At 52.5% G+C, this 20,118-nt stretch overlaps 1 protein-coding gene across 7 annotated transcripts in view; it reads right to left on the reverse strand.

Annotated features, from left to right (window-relative positions):
- Positions 1–20,118, reverse strand: part of TBC1D14 (TBC1 domain family member 14) — a 90,678-nt gene that overhangs the window by 9,307 nt on the left and 61,253 nt on the right. For 5 of the 7 annotated variants that reach the window (XM_003422739.4, XM_064286211.1, XM_064286216.1 and 2 more), the window contains 8 exons: positions 12,675–12,793; positions 11,556–11,638; positions 9,811–9,928; positions 9,156–9,262; positions 5,726–5,806; positions 4,833–4,927; positions 1,664–1,735; positions 487–615 (listed from right to left, as the gene is read on the reverse strand). In XM_003422739.4, the coding sequence (XP_003422787.1) occupies positions 487–615; positions 1,664–1,735; positions 4,833–4,927; positions 5,726–5,806; positions 9,156–9,262; positions 9,811–9,928; positions 11,556–11,638; positions 12,675–12,793 (804 nt within the window). Of the gene's footprint in view, positions 1–486; positions 616–1,663; positions 1,736–4,832; positions 4,928–5,725; positions 5,807–9,155; positions 9,263–9,810; positions 9,929–11,555; positions 11,639–12,674; positions 12,794–15,231; positions 15,423–20,118 lie in introns of those variants that run through there. The other 2 variants (XM_023541928.2, XM_064286213.1) reach the window with 2 other exon arrangements.

Here is a 20,118-nt window from a genome sequence, read left to right on the forward strand (position 1 = left end):
GTCTGCACAGGGCAGAGGACCGCCTCACTCCCTCCAGTACATCCAGAGCAGGCAAGCCCCAGAACCATACTACCACAGTGCTGCCATTTTCAGAGAAGCAAGGTTGCAAACACGCCCTGTTCTCAGCACACAGGCACACCGCTGAAGTGCCGCCCCAGCTCCATCAGGAGACGCCCCACTGGACAGAGCCCAGTAAGGGTATGGCTGCTGAGTTCTCCTTCCATAAAGGCCATGTGTCTGTTCAGGAGTTGCCCCGGTCTCATTTAAAGGACATGTTTTGAGAAATATCTTTCCAAACGAATGCATTAAAAAAATTCATACATTTGGCTATTAGCCACGTGTTTTTAAACTTAAGCTCAATGCAACACCAACGCCCTCCACCTCACAGCGCTGCTGACTCTCCGTCTCTCTTGGCAGAGGGAAAGGTGTTCTTTCTCCACTGGGATGAGAGACGTGGCCCTGGGATATCACGCGGAAGATACTCACAAGGCCGTGGTCCACACGGAAGAACGCCATCTGACAGGGTTTATTCAAGAGGTTAGAGAAGGCAATGAAGGCATCTGCAGTATCTAAGTTCAAGATCAACACTGCTGCAATGAAGGACATGCCCTGGACCTGGGGAAGAGGAATGGGGGTCAGGCCAGCGTGGCTGTGTCTGGGTCAGCTCCCATTTCATGTGGAGAGGGGCTCCAGCACCGGCACACCTGACACGTCCAGGATCACTGCGTCCACCAGGGCAGGACCTATGGCCACTGCGTCCGAGCCGGGTGTCACTCACCCTGCTCTGCTCCTTCCCAGCCACGTGCCCTGTTGCAGCCCCCACCTTCCCATCTGAATGAAAGCCCCAACTGACCCCTTCCCTCTCTGCATCAGAAGACCACCCACTACTGCGTACAGCTTCTGGGTGACCTAGATGTGCGTGTCCTGCTCCAGGTGTTACATCTAAACCCACACACACCCCACATGGGTGCACATGCACACACCATATGCACATGTACACACCCCCCCACTCACGTGCATGTACACCCCATACACACATATACCCCCCACACACCCCACACACACACGTGCATGTACACCCCACACACACATATACCCCCCACACACCCCACATGCACACACATGTATGCGTACACACCAAGTACATGTGTACACACCCCCCACATGCACACACACATACCACACACAGGCACACAGAAACCAAAACACTACATGCACTCGTGTGCACCCACCCACACACACACCCCCCACACATGCACATACACCACACTCGCACATACACCCCACACGCACACACCCCACACAAACCACATGTGCACACCACACACACCCCACACGCACACACCCCGGCTCAGCTGAGACACAGCAGCAGCACATTTTAAAAAACGGTTACTGCTAAAGGTGTTTAGATTTAATGTTACGCAGGAGCTCACATGCAACAAGTCAAATCACATCCCGTTACAATGTGGCTGATCCCACAGAACAGCCCGTCAGCTCGGCTCCTCTCTGGGGAACCGGGGTCAGCTCACCGCCACGACACTTCACACTCCAGGATGAAGAAGTGACGGCATTCACGTGACAGCTGCAGCTCAGACGTGCTGGACAATATTTTGACTTTCTTTTTAGGTGATAACACTTTAAAATATCGAAAAACTTCACTTACATAGCCCACATCCGGCCGGTAACAAGTATAAGCGCCCAAAATACTGTGCAACATGTCGTGATATGGGCCACCCTAGAAAGCAACACAGCAAAAACAACACACACGTGAGTACTGTTAGCTCTCAGGTAACGCGGGATGCTGCTGCCACGGCTGCGGAGTACTGTGCGCCAGACCTACCATGACCAGTCTCTGCCACCAAGCCTACTGACGGCCACTGCTGCCTACTGCTGATCCTACCGCTAGCGACAGCACCGCGACCAGCCATGCCTGCTCTCCCCGTGTGCACTATGGAATGTAAGAAACTCCCGATTTAGTCAATCTAAGAAGCTGCTTTGACAAAAGCTGGCAGGTTAGGTACTGACACCATGCTGGAAAAACGCCCTGAACCTGGCTCCTGCTGTAGGCTGTGCCCCCTTCAAGGACCGTCCTAGAGATGGTAAGCCTGGCACCCGAGGGGCCGGCTAACATCCCGACTGCCTGCCAGCTGAGCCCCTCGCTCTCCTGTCCTCTCCACCTCACCCCTGCCTGTTGTCTTTGTTTCTTTTGTGCTTTTGTGTGTCACGTTTAGAAAATACACCACCAGCCTGAAGTCCTCGTAGCCACCACTTTACTCCTCCATCCCTCCAAACTTCCCTCTGCTCCCATAACGATTCCAGGTGTTGGGGTGTTTTCCTAATTGAGCAACCCTCACAGAAGGAAGCTCAGGTGGCTTGGCCACCCTGTGGCCCAAAGAACACAGGGAATAAAGTCACACATGGTGTGTGGCTATGAAGTCGCTGCACAGTCCAGACCATCAAGTCTTGACATATAAAGAAATAAGAGACTCACAGGTCAGAGGGACAAAAGAAGAAAACCGGCAATGAGGGAGTGGAGAGGGCGACATCGGGTACCAGGGGAGAGAAGGGGTGGGAGGAGGGCTCTCTGCAGGGTCCCCAGGGCCGTCGGGCCTAAATGGCAGAAACAAGGGCACCACGCTGAACTCTCCCTAACGCTGACCACTGGTGAGTTCAGATCCTCCACCACTGCTGTGGGGTGCTTCTCACTCTGGTGCCCGATGCCCTTTTCCTTGTTGAGAAGATGATCCAAGCAGTCAGCGCTGCTGACTGTAAGGGCCCTTTTTTGCGGCATCTCATGGCTTGCTGCACCCTCTCCCCAGGTCTTGGTTTTAAAATATCACCCACTTATGAAACCTAGAACTTTAGGAACCACAGGCTGCTGGAGACACACCCAGAGGAACCCTGAAAGAGAAAGGCCACCCCCTGCCATCTGTTTCCAACCCCATCCACAGAACTCCTGCACCAGGGTGATCCCAGTGGTTCTCCCCACCAGAAGTCCTGAAGCTGAGTCCCTAGGAGGTGTTTCAGGAAAGGCTGGGGCCCCAGGTGTGGGAAGGGCCTCAGGTGAGGGAGGGATCTCAGGTGTGGGAGTGGCCCCAGGCCGGACTCTGACTTCTCTATTTTGCTCAACTGCTACTGTAGGGAGAGGCAGATCCTGTGGCACCCTGCCCCTCCCTAACACAGAGACCTCAAAGCACCCCCAGAGCAAAGGCTTCCAGCTGATGTCTGAGCTCTAGTGGCCCCCTTTCTACAGGATGGTCCTAGAATTTTCTCTTCCTTTTTCACTTTCAGTCTCTGCTATGAGGAAGAACTGTAACCTACTTTCTATTAGGGCATACATATCCCCTACACTGGATTAAAAAGAGGAACAAAACCTCAGTCGGCTGTGCCACTGTTCTGTCTACCACTCTCGCTGCTGCTGCCTGACGTGAAAAAACTCTTCAACTTCCGGTTGGACTTAGTTCTTTTAGTTTCCTACTATTCTCGAAGGTGTTTAATAATAACTGGTGTTTATCAGACGTCTGTTCTGTGCTGGGACAGGCAGCCCGGTGAGGCTGGTGGTATCACCCCTTGTCACAGATGAGCAGACTCAGTGCACTCAGTGCAAAGAGCCCAAGCAGCTGCTCACAGTGCAAAGAGCCTAGACAGTGACTGCTCAGAAGGAAAACCTAAATCTGCCTCAAGTCGAAGGTGAAAATCCTCCCTACAGGGAGGGGCCCCACCACAGCCCGCATGGATTGGGAAGAGATCCAGCAATGCTGGTGCCAGTTAGGAAGCCTGTCCCTCCTCAGACAGGAACCTGGACCAGCTCACTGAGGGCAGAGAGGAGCCGCCCAGCACAGTGACTAAGGCCTGGGAGCCAGCAGAGGAGGAAAGCAAAGAGGCTGATGGCCACTTGGGGAGAAGAGGGTCCCAGGATGGTCACCCAGAGGGAGATGAGGGCCAAGGGCTGGCGGATTTCCTCAAATCCAGGCTTAACGCGGCCAGGACAGCTGCCCAGGTCACTTTGCAAATTATTTCCTCTGTCGCAATGACTCCTGGAGATCCAATGGGGACATTCCCGCCTGGACTTAGGGACCCAGGGAAGTGACAGAGTAAGAGCCTCCACAGCACAGGTGGCACACCAGAGCTCCCATCCTGCAGACCGGGGTCCAGGCCTCTCCCGGGGAATACAGGAGGATGGGGAAGGGGCGGAGTGGTCTGCAGACCCAGTGACACCGAGCTGCCTAAGGCCTCTGTCTCAGGACCTGGGCTGTGGTGCTGGATGCTCAGGCTCTGTGTTCACTCCAGTGGAGTCATTCCAAAATGGCAGCAGCTCCCTAGTCCCCAGGGACACAGCCTTGCTCAGTCCTCCACCCCGGAACTCTGGTGGGGCCTGGCGCCAGCGCCCCCTGGCCCAAGAATGTCCCTCCCCTGGTGCTTGACCCCATCCTGGCTCACTGAACCTGACTGACCCCTCTCAGTGTCCCCAAGCTCTCTGTCAGGACTGAGGGCGTCTCCCACTGGTTCCCAGCTCAGAGCAGAGTGACCATTGGTTAGTAAGTGGGTGCACAGAGCTGAGCTGAGCCTCTGCTTGCTCCTCAGTGGCTTGGCGAACTGCCTTTAAAAGCAGAATACAAAGAAGAAAAGCAGAACATAGCCACATTGAACACTTGGCAGGAAGGATCTGTCACAGTTGCTTTAAAAAGGCTAAATGTATCAACAATAAGACCCACCCTGCCCATCCTAAAAAAAACCAAGTTCTTTTCAAACTTGATTACATGTGTACGAAGTTTGGCATCTGCACATTTTTGACAAAACATACTTGACAGCAACACGTGTCCCCCACCTACCTGCTGGAAGATGCAGAGACTGGGGAATGTCCTGGAGATGTCCAGCTTAATCAGCTCCAGGCTGGCTTCTCTGTCAGCTGCCGGGAGGCCGGCATCTGTGGAAGGGGCAGGTCACCGTGCTGGCCCAAGGCAGGACGGGGCAGAGATGGGGCGCTCCTCACACACCCCAGCCTGGCTGCACCTGAGTCACACAGCAGCAGGATACGAGGCCCCGCCTTAGGGGGCATCAGCTACAGCCAGGCCATCGCCAGGCATTTTCTCAAGGTCTGAAATCAAAATCTCACTGGATTTTACCTCTCAACAACTACAGTCAGGAAATGCAAGAGGACGCATAGTGTCCACAGATGGACTCCAGGCACAGAAGAGAAAATCACTGCTTGATCTAAGACATCACTGGTATTTACTCAGATCACGTGGGAGCCATTTCTAACGAGTGTCTCTGAGTAACTTGTTTTCTATTTGAGTTCCAATACCATGTACACAGCATTTAAAAAATCGGTAAAAAAAACTGGTGAGTGATGAGAGGTTCCAGGAGCGCGGCCTGGCCAACGTGCATTTATCTCCGTCTTTCTGGAAGCAGCTCCCCCACCTCCTCTAGACGCCAGCACCACGATGTCGACCCCGAGAGGAGCTTGAGGAAAGCCGTTGCGGGGAAGGCCTTGGGCAGGAGCAGCCCACTAGCATGCTGGGACACAGATGCCCTCGGAAACTGGTATGCTATTTCCTATAAAAGCTTCTTCTAATTTGTATGCCTTTAAAGACCCTTTTCCCATGGAGCCTTACAGACCTGCACCTACCCCACTGCCGTAAAGCAAGCTCTTTGCTGCTCAGTCAGCAACGACATGAGCAGTGGCCACAGCACCCCACCACCCACGGGCTCAGGCTGGACGCACCTTCGCTCTCCCCATCGGGGCCGCCGGTGCTCAGGGACCGCCACCGCTCCTTGGCTCGGGCAAGGCAGATGTCGAAGAGTTCTGTGAGAAAGGCCTCAGTGAGTACCTGCACTCAGAGCACCGGGGACACGCCATGCCCGTCACAGCGAGAATCCACGCTCAGGGCACCAGGGACACGCCGTGCCCGTTACTTAGGCCAGGTCCACTGAGTTAGTCCCACTAGCTTGGCCAGGAACACTTATGTTACTTAAAGACGCCACTCCATGTAGAGAAGGAATACTGGCATATGTCCACAAAACTGCTTTGATCTATGTGTGTATGTATCGCCTCAACTAGGGTGTGTGCTCCTGGGGACCATGACTATGGGAGTCTCTCACTCACCCCTGTGCACAGGCAGGACACAGAGCAACACGCCTATGGAGTGTCTGATCGATGGAAGAGGGACAGCAGAGAAGCCATTTGGTTCCAGACATGGACAAGATGGAGCTGCCACCTGCATGGCACTGCCTCCAAGTGGGGCAAAGGCACAAGCACATGCCAGAAATAGGCAGAGGTCTCAAAGGTGAGGATGCTGGCTATCAGGACCAGGGTCCCACAAGACAGTCTCCAAGTCTCCCCGATGTCTGGAGCTTATTATTATTAATATTTTTTATTGTACTTTAGATGAACAAACTAGCTTCTAATTAGTCAATACACATATCGTTTTATGACATTGGTTAACAACCCCATGACATGTAAACACTCTCCCTTCTTGACTTTGGGGTCCCTATTACCAGCTTTCCCGTCCCCTCCTGCCTTCCAGTCCTTGCCCCAGGGCTGGTGTGCCCCTTTAGTCTCATTTTGTTTCATGGCCTGTCCAATCTTTGGATGAGGGGTGAACCTCAGGAGTGACTTCACTACGGAGCTAAAAGGGTGTCCAGGGCCATACTCTCAGGGTTCCTTCAGTCTGCGTCAAGCCAGTAAGTCTGGTCTTTATCTGTGAGTTAGAATTTTGTTTACATTTTTCTCCAGCTCTGTCCGGGAGCCTCCCTGTCAGAGCAGTCAGTGGTGGTAGCCGGGCACCATCTAGTTGTGCTGGACTCAGTCTGGTGGAGGCTGTGGTAGTTGTGGTCCATTAGTCATTTAGACTAATCTTTCCCTTGAGTCTTTACTTTTCTTCATTCTTCCTTGCTCCAGACGGGATGAGACCAGTGGATTAACTTAGATGGTCATTCACAGGCTTTTAAGACCCCAGATGCTATTCACCAAAGGAGAATATGGATGTTTTCTCTATAAACTGTGTCATGCCAGTTGAGCTAGATGTTCCCCAAGACCATGGTCCCCACAGCCCTCAGCCTGGAGCTTGTTTTTCAGTGGTTGTCACTGAGCAGTGTGGTAACAGTGAAATGGTAACTCGTGCTCACACATGCAGCTCTTCTCACAGACCTCAGGGCTGTATTCCACGTCCCACCCTTGACAGAATGGATACGAAGGCTGAGCCCACTGATTTGCCAGGACCTCTGCCACCCATCCAGTTGGAAGGAGAGTTCCTTGGGGGTGTGGCCTGCATCCAGTGTCAACAGACGTTCTGGCAAAGCTCATACTCCCTCTAGATCCTGCACCTGTCATTTATATATATGCTAGAGAACCCAGCCTAAGACAATGGGCTCCACAATAGGCCAGGACTGGAATTCCAGCTTCCCCATACCCCATGAGGCCTGGGCCCAGCTCAGAACCTTCCCAGGATACTAAACCTCGATAGCAAAGTGAAGTTAACAATGCCTGTCCCCACAGGACTGTAGTCAATATGGAATAAGACCTTGCAGATAAAGAACAGAATTCAATGCCTGGTGCTCAACAACTAAAAGTCAAGGCTATCCGTGCTCTTGCACTGCCTGAACACGCAGCAAAACTGAGACGAAGGGGGATCCACAAAGATGGCCTTTGTCCATCCAACAATATTCCCTGAGGGCCTGCTGTCTGCTAAGAGCTGTGGTGGGCACAGGAGACAGAGTGGAGAACATAGCAGGTGAGGGCCAGGTGAGGGCCCGGTGAGGGCCCAGCTTTGGAGTGTTAGTTCTAACTCTAGTGGAGACAACAGACATCAGACAGGTAATCATACAAGTAAGACACTTTAAACAGAACAGGCTGTTATCAAGGTTTGAACAAAACTTTCAGATCATGTGTCTCATTCATGAGCTGTTTAGCCCTATCTACTATGATGTGGTTCACAGGAGACTTTGTAGGTCTTCATTTAAACAAGTCAGCCCAGCCATCGGTGAAAGCCAGATCACACACACATTCCATTGCTTAAGCAGGGCTGCCGGTGGAGTCTAGAAACCCTAAGAACACGGGCCGAGGTAAACGTCCAGCAGTTTCTCCAAACCTCTACTTCTGGGGATACTTTTAAAAAGTACCCCACCTGTCAAGTGTTACACACATCTTCTCCTGTGAAGACACTGAGACAAAACTGCCAGGTAAGGACTTAGCTGAAAATGGAGCTCTGAGGAAGGTTCTCTCTCTCCCTCTACACCCTTCCTGGTCACCACCTGATCAACCCGCTGGCCTCAGACACTGCGGGGGAGCCCTGCCAGGGCCCACAATCATGGGGTAGGGTTGGCCGTAAAGACACAAATAAAAACAACAACAGCACAAACCCCAGCTGCACAGGGGAGGTGAAACCAATCTCACCCTCAGACATCTTCAACAAAGAACTGCCGCAACCGCTATGCACACACGCCCCAGCTCTCACCCAGGACAAGAGAAGGCCTGCCTGCGGCTCAGGCTCAGAAAGGGAAGCAGACAAGGGTGGCTGAGGGGGGAGCACTTCACTGTACCTGCAATGCCTCCTGCCAGCTTCCCTCTGGCTGCCAGGGCGGGAAGCCAGGGGCCCCACGCGGTGGAGGAGATGCTCACGCAAACGCACACACGTGACAGAGACTGCGAGAGGTGAGCACATGCCCCATCCCCTCTAAAGACTTCAAGCAACCAGGACCCGAGCAGCCCACCCCAGAGGACTCACAGCCCTAGAAGACCACCAGCACTAGAAGACCCCCATCCTAGAGGACTGCCCAACTTTAGAAGACCCCCCCAAGTCCTAGAGGACCCCCCAAGTCCTAGAGGATCCCCATCCTAACAGTACCTGGTCTCCTCTAGACACTTAAACATCAGGTGCCTGAGAAAAAATCCCACAGAAAGCCAACAGGTACCAGGTACAACCCCACAGACGGAGACTCCTCCTCCCACCATATCCCCTCACCACTCCTCACGGCCAGGACCGGCTCTTAGTCAGCTCTGACAAGGGTCACCGTCCCTCCACCCACCTGGGGAAGACCAGGCCATAGGAAGACAGCAGGGCCTGTGCTCCGCATCACCAGCTAGAAGCACCAGGACCGCCCGGCTGTCTCTCCCCTCAGGTGTGGGGCAGGGGGCGGGCCCGGCGGGCGCTCACCGTGGGTGATGTTCAGCTCGTTGCCGATGGCCAAGCTCCAGACTCTGCCGCGCACGCTGGGTGGGATGCCCTGCCACCACAGGTCCCGGACTTTTCTAGAGCTCCACCTGGACAGGAGAAGGACCGTGAGTCTGTTTTCAAAGAAGAAACACTGGCCTTCGTGTGCCCAGCCCTGGGGCCTGGGAGCCAGAGACACCTGCTGAGTCACAACCCCCCACCTGCCCTGAGAGCTGAGGCCCAGGGCACAAAAGACCCAGCACTCTCTAGGCAGAGGAAGGGACAGCAAAGGCCCCAGGCCCACACCCCAGGGACGGGGCTCCATTCAAGGAAGAAGGGGCGACAGGGAGGCTGAAGGGCAGGGCAGACTGGCTTGCACAGGCCCTGCCTGCTAAGCTGAGGAACTCAAACGTGAGCCTGAAAGTCTCGGGCACTCACCGAGATGTTAAGTGGGGAAGGGACGTCAACTGTGTTTAGAAAGGCCCTTCTGGCTGCTGGGGAGGAAGGAGGAGGGGCCGATACAGGAAGGACAGAGCAGAACCAACACCTCAGGGAGGGGGCTCTATGCAACTCAGGCCCTCGAGTGATGCCGTCACAGCCTGCAATGTGCACCGCAGTGAACACAGCCCTAGCCACCATGACCACCTCGCATTCTTACATCGTTTCCCAGTTGGGCAGGATCTCATTGTTCCAGGTGAGGACTGCATTCCCAATGCTCTCCTCCAGCCGGCACCTCTCCTCCAGCTGCTTCCTCCGCCGCTGAGCCTCCTTCAGTTCTAGATGCCCCAGTGGAACAATGAGAAGAAGGCCTTTGGTGGACAGCGTCGTTCTCAGGCACGGTGACCATACCCAAAGGTCACGTTGCGACATGCCAGGGGACAGTGTGAAGTCGGACAGTCTAGCACTAACTCAACGCAGACCCTAGCACGCTCGGGCACCACCTATTTCTCAGTAAGCTTTTCAAGTACAATGTACGCCCAGTAAAGGGTACAAGTAAGTATAAAACTCAGTCATATGAACTGGATATGCCCACGTAACCAACACCGGGACAAAGCCAGGCTGTGAGGGAACACCAGAGCCCTCTGTGCCCGCCCACCCTCCCAAGGGGGCTCCATCCTGGCGGTTAACAGCTTACCAGCTACTCTTTTAACTATTCGTTTTGAAATAATTTTAAAATTAAAGAAAAATCATAAGGATTTAACAACGATTCCTGTACATCCTTAACCCCTGTAGTTGCCATTTTGCCTCATTATCCTCTCTCGATCGCTTTGCTCCTTCAGAACCACTTACGAGTAAGCTGTATACATTGTGACCTTTTACCTCTAAATACTTTAGCATCTATTTCCCCAAAACGGAGACACGCTTTTACACAACCTCAGTACAACTGCAAAAATAAGGACGTTAATATTCACACGGTACTTCAACACAACCCACAGACCCATTCTAATTCCGGCAACTGCCCCAATAGAGTCCACTACAAACACCTCTGCCCTCTGGTCCAGGACCGAATGCAAGATTACCAAGCATTGCTCTTCACGTGTAAGAAGCAACTCTGAGAAGTACCGCCCGTTTCAGTCCACATACAGTCATGTGCTGCATAACGTCTGTTCAGACCCCATCTGACCGCGTCTACACCTGTGCTCTGGCGCTTACCCTTTGGGATGCCAACAGCCTGACTCAGCAGCAAGCCCACTGCCCTCTCCCATGTAACAGGCGCTCCTGAAGCAGGGAGGAGCAGACCCCCAGTCCTGTTCCCCAGCGCCCGAGGTTGGCAGCCATTGCAAGGCCCAGCCAGGGCAGAGGTACCAGGTTGCTGAGACCGTTCCCCTGCTGCCCTGGCCCACGCCTGGAGCCTCCCCGCTGTGACCTTCACAGGGCTGTGGGCCATGGCTGGGCAGGACCTGGTCAAGCACTCACCTGAGGCATCCGCAGCTGGACGCCTCGTGGACCCAGGTGGTCACACAGATCATAACGTCCTATTTCACAGAACTCATCCTGGGCATTAAGTGACACATAACTGTGCTTTTTAAACAGTCCAGAAGAGTGGGGTTTTTAGGTGCTGCAAGGGGCTTTAATAAGCAAAACTGTAAATAAACAAACCTGTAAATAAGCAAAACTGTGCCCAGAGAGGGCGAGAGATGGGGCCAGCATAACCAGCAGGAGCTTCCTGCGGGCTGGTCCTCCTAGCCTATCCTTCCCTACTCTGCCCTGCCCCTTTCCTTGGGGAAGTCCAAAGCCTTCTCACCTTGAATAAAGCTCCCGGAAAGGGACAGTAGAAACATGCATTTTAACAGGAAACTAGAAGTTTCAAAACATAAAGTGTTCGTCACCAAAGTTCAGGGCCCAGAAGGACGCTAGCTCATCCTTCCTGGCCATCCGCAACCGAGCATGTGGGCCCATTACCTCGTTTCTTGGCCTGAACCACCATTTCCTCGTACTGCTGTCTGTGCTTCTGAGCCTCTTCGGCTGGCTTCGCTGGGAGATTCCTTGATGGAAAACAGAAGGGCTTTCACCACTACAAATACTGAATAAAAGACTACAAATACTGAATAAAAGACTACAAATACTGAATAAAAGACTACAAATACTGAATAAAAATCTTCCAGGGAAAAAACCTGAAGCATTATTTACTTAAAAATATGCTGAAGACCAAAACCTATATTTTTCAAGACTGTCAACAAAGACCAACAGCTCAGCTCTTTCATAAAAATACTCTTTTAAAACTGAAACAATTTGCTCATTGTAGGGAATCTGAAGCAAACAGATTAGTAGGAAAAAACTAACAATTATTCATAATTCCAATAAACAAATGCTAAATCTTGGTATTTTTCACTCCAACATGCCCCTGCCCCCTGACCACTGCTGCGTACCCTGGCTGCACACAGCACATGCTTGTGTCAACACATGTCCTGGACAGGTTTCTACGAGGGCAAGTTTCTTATCAGCCCCGTGGCTCATCTGATTTTATTAAAAATGCATACTATATTTCTGCATCTCTGTAACATGGTGTAAAACTTCAAACCCTGTTTTGATGGGCAGTCCCTCCTGCCTCATCTCCAAACACAATCTGTCACACAGGGGCCTGGGGCAGAGGCCCGGTGGCCAGCAGCCTGTGAACGCAGACTCAGTGCCCAGCCCACCTCCTGGTGTTTCCTGCAGTTACAAACCAGTCTACCACTTATAACACTTTAAAATGCTAGATGAAGGAGAAAAGCCACAGGAACGAACAATCCTGGCCCAAACCTCCATGCTGAAGGGCCATTTTTCAGATGAGTCATTTAGCGGCCGTCAGCACACATGTGGGTACTGGGAGCCGAGAGCAGCCCTCAGCACACATGTGGGTTCTGGGAGCCGAGAGCAGCCCTCAGCACACATGTGGGTTCTGGGAGCCGAGAGGGACTCGGCATGGTGACGAGTGACGGCAGCCTGTCCTCTGGCGACCCCAGTTCTTTTTAATGACAAGGTGACTAGCACGCTGTCACTGTCCACTGAACAAACAGGCTATTCCTCAGAAAGACTCACGCGGGGCGGTCTTCCAGGATGAGGGCAGTGGTGGAGAGAGGCTCAAAGTCGAGATTCTTCCTCACATTCTGCTTGGGGGAGGGCGGCCTGCTGGGTCGTCTAGCCTTGTCTTCATTTTCCTGGGACAAAGACACCAGGGGTAACTGGTAACAGTTCTGAGGTGATGACAAAAAAAAACCCCAAACCAGTTTTAAGTCAGCACCAACTCATGTGACCCATGTGTGTTGAGCAGAGCTGTGCTCCACAAGGTTTTCAAGGACTGATTTTTCAGAAGGAAATGGCCAGGCCTTTCTTCCAAAGCCCTCTGAGTGGACTTGAAAGGCCAACCTTCCGGTTAGCCACTGAGTGCAGTAACCGTTTGCGCTCCCCAGGGATGAAGCCACCTTAAATCAAGGCTTTTTATTTTTTTTTAATTTTTATTGTACTTTAAGTGAAAGTTTACAAATCAAGTCAGTCTCTCGTACAAAAATTTATATACACTTTGCTATATACTCCTAGTTGCTCTCCCCCCCCAATGAGACAGCACACTCCTTTCCTCCACTCTCTCTTTTCGTGTCTATCCAGCCAGCTTCTGAGCCCCCTCTGCCCTCTCATCTTCCCTTCAGACAGGAGCTGCCCACATAGCCTCAGGTGTCTACTTGAGCCAAGAAGCCCACTCCTCACCAGTATCATTTTCTGTCTTATAGTCCAGTCTAATCCCTGTCTGAAGAGTTAGCTTGGGGAATAGTTCCTGTCTTGGGCTAAGAGAAGGTCTGGGAACCATGACCTCCACGGTCTCTCTAGTCTCAGTCAGACCATTAAGTTTTGTCTTTTTACAAGAATTTGAGGTCTACATCCCACTGCTCTCCTGCTCCCTCAGGGAAGGCTTTTGTTTTTTAATGAAAGTCCTTGAAATTGGTTTTGAGGGTGACTCATGGTCACTTTAATACTTCCTGCGGTCCAGAAGGAAGAATGACCCACTCTGGGTGTTGCAGGCTGTCGCTCTGCGATACAGCCCTGGGTGTCCTCCATACTCCTGGGGGTTACTGGGGGTCTCGTCTTTGGCTGCCCCCAGCAGGGCTACATACTTGCCTCAATCCCTGTGCCTCTCTGAGTACAAGGAGTACATCCGTCTTTGGACACTGTGAATTCTGACTGAGTCTTGCAATGGCCACAGAGTGGCTCCGAGCCAACCACCCCAACCCTGGTCTCCTCTCTAGCTACCCCCATCCTAATTCCTCACCCCACTACTAATCTAAAGGTCGGTGGTTCAAACTCATCAGCCGCTCCTGGGAAACCCCGTGGGGCAGTTCTACTCTGTCCTACAAGGTCCCTGTGAGTTGGAATAGACTCGATGGCAACGTGTTCGGTTTTTTTTTTCTTCCACGACATTTTATACACCTTTGTTAGCTCTTGAAATCTTTTTCTGAAACGAAGAAGGGGTTGGGAATCCTTCGCATGGAGGTGACTAACACTGCTTCGCTTTCTCAAAGCAACATCACAGAAGAAACTCCTTCGCATCCTCAAATGCCATCCCCGTGGACTGTCACCTGGTAAGTTCTGCCCTGCTCACGATCCCCAGGCACAGCCTGTGCTGCTGGGGCGCTGACTTGCTCCATTCGTTGTAAACGGCAATGGTGAGCTCGTCATACCTAGTGACCACATTCCAAACACCCACCAGGAGCTGGAGAGCTTGGTGAGAGCTGGTGCCAGGGCGGCCAGCTCTGAATGACGTGTGTGGACCCTGGGCCCTCCGCAGAATCAGACCCAACCACACCTTCTTGTTGCCCCCACGGACAAAGCTCTCATCACCTCCCTGGAGGGAGACGACCGAGGCGGGGAGTGGGGAGAAGCTGAGGCTTAAGCAACCACTCCAGACAACAACGGGAGCAGCGCCACGAGGCGGTGAGTGATTAACCGCTAAAAGAATTGTTCTGACACTGGCTGCCAAGACGGGTGCTGCCGGTAAAGTTATTTGTCAAGCAATTACCTTCTCAGCCAGAAAGACCACGGTTTCCAACAAGTGGGAAAAAAAATCTGATTCCTATGTGGGCTAGAGACAAGGGTGCCAAGAGGCGGCCCATGTCCGTGCAGGACACAGGAGGTGAGGTGTCTCAGCGCCGCTCGCTGGCTTAAAACGGGTCCAATTCAAATGTTAAACTGTCCCCACTTGCCAAAAGCTGAGAAAATGGTTCATCGATTCAGAGGGACCAGCCATCAGGAAGCCTTGAGTCCAGCACCCAGGTATCAAGCATCTTGGCTTTTACAGGAAATCTGCCAAGAGCTTTGTGTTGAGAAGGACTCTGAGACACTCTGCATTTTAACAAGAACTAGCAATGACCACCCTTCTGAGCTACACGCTGCAGCCAACGGTGCTGGGCCCCAGGGTGAGCTGTTCCCAAACGTGGATCACGATGGTCTGATCCACAACCGATCATGGCGATGGCTCGGGACTAGGCATTTCATTCCACTGTGCATGGGGAGTGCCGTGAGTCGGGGCCAACTCAAGGGCAGGTAACTACCACAACAAAATTTACACTGGGTCCACTCAAGCCCACGAGGTAGGAGCGGCCCTCACCTGCGTCCCAGATAGAAGTTGGAGGCCCAGAGACATCCACGGCTCGTGCAGCTAGTACGGGGGAAGCTGGGACTAAAGCCAGGCGCTCTGGCTCCCCGCAGGCCACCCCTCTCCATGCAAATCCACGCAAGCTCCTCACAAGCAAAAATCTGAGCTTAATCATCCGTGTGCAGTCCACATACAGCTTCCAACTGTGACAGAAACAGTACACGCACGGTGAGTGAAGATGCAGCATAGACACTTGTGTGTTGTCACAGAGAGGACTGTACAGTTAAAAAAAAAATAAGCAGCAACCTGGACAGCCGGCCCAATGAAATCCCAGGGGGCCTTTCCAAAATCATGAATCCTAAACCGCTGTCCAGCGCGTGAAGGGCGCTGCCACCTGTTACAGGCCCTGCTCCAGACGTGGTTCTCCCGAAGCTACCAAGGCGTCAGCAGTAGGGCTCCCTTCCAGGCTGGACAAACAACTTGACAAAGGACAGGACCACTCCCTCTCTGGATTCTGGAGATGGAGGGGCCTGGCGAAGCAGCAGTGCTCTGCCGTGTACCCCCAGCGCCAGGGTGGCACGTGACACGGCAGGGCTTGGCGGCGCTGACCACAGGCGCATTGTTGCGCATCTCTCAGCCCCAGTCCCCTCAGCTGTAACAAGGAAGCAACAGTGGAGACGACCGTGATGACTGCGTGAGAGCTACACATAAACGGCCACCCGCCAGCATACTGCGCACACTGGCTCAATCAGTCATGCCAGCATTTTTTTTTAATGAAACAATAAATACCAGAGGACACACGGTAAGGGCAGCTTGTTTCGGTTCTGTGTCTGGTTACATATGTGCATCAGGTCTCACTGTAAACCACTTAACTGGGGATCATGATTAAAGAGCATGCAAAATAGGAAAAAGATGGAAACAACCAAGGGCCCATCAACAGATGAATGGATAAACAAATTATGGTCTATTCATACAATGGAATGCTATACAAGGGATAAAGAACAACGACGAATCCATGAAACATCTCACAATATGGATGAATCTGGAAGGTATTATGCTGAGTGAAATTAGTCAATTGCAAAATGACAAATACTCTATGAGGCCACTAATATAAGAACTCAAGAAATAGTTTAAATACAGAAAAATATATTCTTTAATGGTTACAAAAGGTGGGAGGGAAGGAGTGGGGTACTCACTAACTAGACAGTAGCTAAGAACTATTTTAGGTGAAAGGAAAGACAACACACAATACAGGAGAGGTCAGCACAACTGCACTAAACCAAAAGCAAAGAAGTTTCCTGAATAAACCGAACGCTTCGAAGATCAGCACAGCAAGGGTGGGGGTTTGGGGACCATGGTTTCGGGGCATCTAAATCAATTGGCATAATAAAATTTATTAAGTAAACATCCTGCATCCCACTGTGGAGAGTGGTGTCTGGGGTCTTAAACACTAGCAAGTGGCCATCTAAGATGCATCAATTGGTCTCAGCCCACCTGGAGCCAAGGAGAATGAAGAACACCAAAGACACAAGGTAATTACGAGCCCAAGAGACAGAAAGGGCCACATAAACCAGAGACTACATCACCCTGAGACCAGAAGAACTAGATGGTGCCCGGCTACAACCGCTGACTGCCCTGACAGGGAACACAACAGAGAACCCCTGAGGGAGCACGAGAGCAGTGGGATGTAGACCCCAAATTCTCGTAAAAAGATCTGACTTAATGGTCTGATTGAGACTAGAGAGACCCTGGAGATCACGGTCCCCAGACCTTCTGTTAGCCCAAGACTGGAACCATTCCTAAACCCAACTCTTCAGATAGGGACTGGACTGGACTATGGGATAGAAAATGATAATGGTGAGGATTGAGCTTCTTGGATCAAGCAGACACATGAGACTATGTGGGCAGCTCCTGTCTGGCTGGAAGATGAGAGGGCAGAGGGGGTCAGAAGCTGCCCAAATGGACATGAAAATAGAGGGTGGAGAGAAGAAGTGTGCTGTCCCATTAGAGGGAGAGCAACTAGGAGTATATAGCAAGGTGTATTTAAGTTTTTGTATGAGAGACTGACTTGGTTTGTAAACTTTCACTTAAAAAACAATAATAAAAAAAAAAAATTCCGCTTCCCACTATCGAGAGTGGCGTCTGGGGTCTTAAACACTAGTGACCGGACATCTAAGATGCATCGATTGGTCTCAACTCACCTGGAGCAAAGGAGAATGAAGAACACCAAAGACACAAGGTAATTATGAACCCAAGAGACTGAAAGGGCCACATAAATCAGAGACTACATCAGCATGAGACCAGAAGAACTAGATGGTGCCTGGCTACAACCGATGACTGCCCTGACAGGGAACACAACAGAGAATCCCTGATGGAGCAGGAGAAAAAGGGGATGCAGACCTCAAATTCTAGTAAAAAGACCAGACTTAATGGTCTGACTGAGATTAGAGGGACCATGGAGGTCATGGTCTCCAGACCTTCTGTTAGCCCAAGACTGGGACTATTCCCGAAGCCAACTCTTCAGACAGGGATTGGGACTGGACTATAAGACAGAAAATGATACTGGTGAGCAGTGAGCTTCTTGGCTCAAGTAGACACACGAGACTTTGCGGGAGGGGAGATGAGAAGGCGGCGGGGTGGGGGGGGCTGGTTGAATGGACACAGGAATACAGGGCGGAGAGAAAGAGTGTGCTGTCACATTGTAGGAAGAGCAACTAGGGTCACGTAACAATGTGCGTATAAGTTTCTATATGAAAAACTGACCTGAATTGTAAACTTTCACTTGAAGCACAAAAAAAGAAAAAAAAAAGCGTGCAAGCTACTGACCTAGGAGGTCAGAGTTCCACTCTGAGCGTAGAATAGCGAATGCACCATGCTGGGGAGACAAGACCACCACTAGCGAGGAAGCAGCACACGAGACCTGCCGCTGACCTAAACATGCACAGCTCAAACAGACCACTGAGCTGTGGGTGTACTCTGAGACCGGCCACACCAGGCGCAGCCCTGCCAGGGCCAGGCTGTGACTGCACTCCCTGGCCTGCTGCCAGAATAGGGCCAACAGGGGTTGGGCAGCTGGGCTGTGGGTGCAGCTGTGGCCTGCCACTGGACAGGGCTGATCAGGGCTGGCCATCTGGGCTGTGAGTACATCTATGGACCCAGCAAAGGTCCAGATCGAGGCAGTGAGAGCCAAGGTGGCCAAGGAGGACCAGCTCCACACCAGACTAGGAATGCACCAGCTTAGCAGGCAGGGAGAAGAGGAAAGGGGACCACCTAGAAAAAGGGAAGCCCATTTGTGAAGAGGCCACGCGGCATCCACATTGAAGCAACAGATAAGACACTGTGCCCAGCCCCCAGGAGACAGGCCCAGCTCCTAGGAAGACAAAGGAAGCTCCCATAAAAGGACATGAATAAAGAGGCCACGAGGAGGCCAAGCAGCAAGCCGTGGGCACCTAGTGCTGTGGGTCCCAGAAAGCAGAAGCCCGCTGCTGGGAATTGAGAAATGTGTCTCACACAGGTGCAGCCTGAGCCAAGCAAGGGCGGGAAAGATCTGAGCAGAGGACCCAAGGGAAGCTGCAACCTGAAAGCAAGACAGCACCGTACCATGCACACGAGGGGCTCATGAGGTGGTGGGGGCAAGGCAGATGTACATGAGGGGTTCACGAGGCAGTGGGGGCACAGCAGACGCACACGAGTGGCTCACAGGGCGGTGGGAGCACAGCAGAGGAAGCACGCGAGACACTGGGGCGCTCAAGAGGGTGAGCACGTGCAGTGGGGAATGGAGTCGAGCCCAGGTTGCTGGCTCCAGATTAGGCTTCACGAGCAGCTTGAGCAGGTAGACAAGCACCGAGTAGGGGACGCGCTGCATCTGGAGCAGAGCCAGAAAGGGCTTTATGGAGGAAGGGCCACATTACAGGGTGGGGGGTGCTCCTCCCAGCACGGAGAGTACTCATTGATTGATCTGCCGATGAGAAAAGAACTTTAAAAAAACCTGTCTCGAGAAATATTTAAGAGAAAGAAATCAAGATTTGCAAATAAGGCAATGCTGCTAGGACTACCGTCAACACGAGGACTGTCCATACTACTTAGCAGCCTGGGAGAGGGCTCAGCAGGCCAGCTGCCGGCAGTCAAAGCTTTCCTAGCTTCCTGGAACTCTACTTCAGCCAGAAAGAGAGAAGTCATTAGACAAAACCTACATCAAAGCTTCAGCCTCTGAGTAAACTGCACTGTGTCACGATTAATCGTTTGAAACAAATGGTGAGGGTGTAAGGTGCCCCTGAGGTGAGACACAGATAGGCAGTCATCCCACACAGGAGCAACTCACAGTGACATGAACTGTGCCCAAGGCCGCAGAGTTGGTGTGTAGGGGCAGAGAGGGGGTGGGGAGGACTCATGGGGCGGGGAGAGGGGAGGTGTGTGGGGGGATGTAGGGGGGGATTGTCAGGAGTGGGAACTCAAGGTGGGATGTGGGGGGGCACCGGCAGCAGGCCTGGCTGACCCTCTCCCTCCCCCGCCACCACCCCAGCAGTGTGACCTTGAGTATACCCCTGACCCTCCAAACCTGCCTCCTGCCCTGTTAAATGCCAAGGTTAAAGCAGAATGAGTGGGCGCTAGACACCTGGCTGCAGCAGGTGTCTAGACGCTGGCAGGGAGCGTGAGTGTGACTGGCTGGGGAGTACTCATGCCACAGGACAGAACTCACTGCAGGAGGGCCTCATCGCAAGCAGCCGTGGGCGCTGCTCCAGAGCCTGGGCCTGCGCTGCCGTTTTAGTGGGACGAGTGGACTTCCAGAGTCAGTACCGATTCTCACCTTACTTTCTCCTGCCCACCAGCAGTGCGAGGCCACTCCCTACCCGTGTCTTCCCAGAAAGCACTAAGTCAGCGGGAACCCGGGCACCTGGG

This window comes from Loxodonta africana, chromosome 5 (genome assembly GCF_030014295.1).
Source record: "Loxodonta africana isolate mLoxAfr1 chromosome 5, mLoxAfr1.hap2, whole genome shotgun sequence".
Lineage (NCBI taxonomy): Eukaryota > Metazoa > Chordata > Mammalia > Proboscidea > Elephantidae > Loxodonta > Loxodonta africana.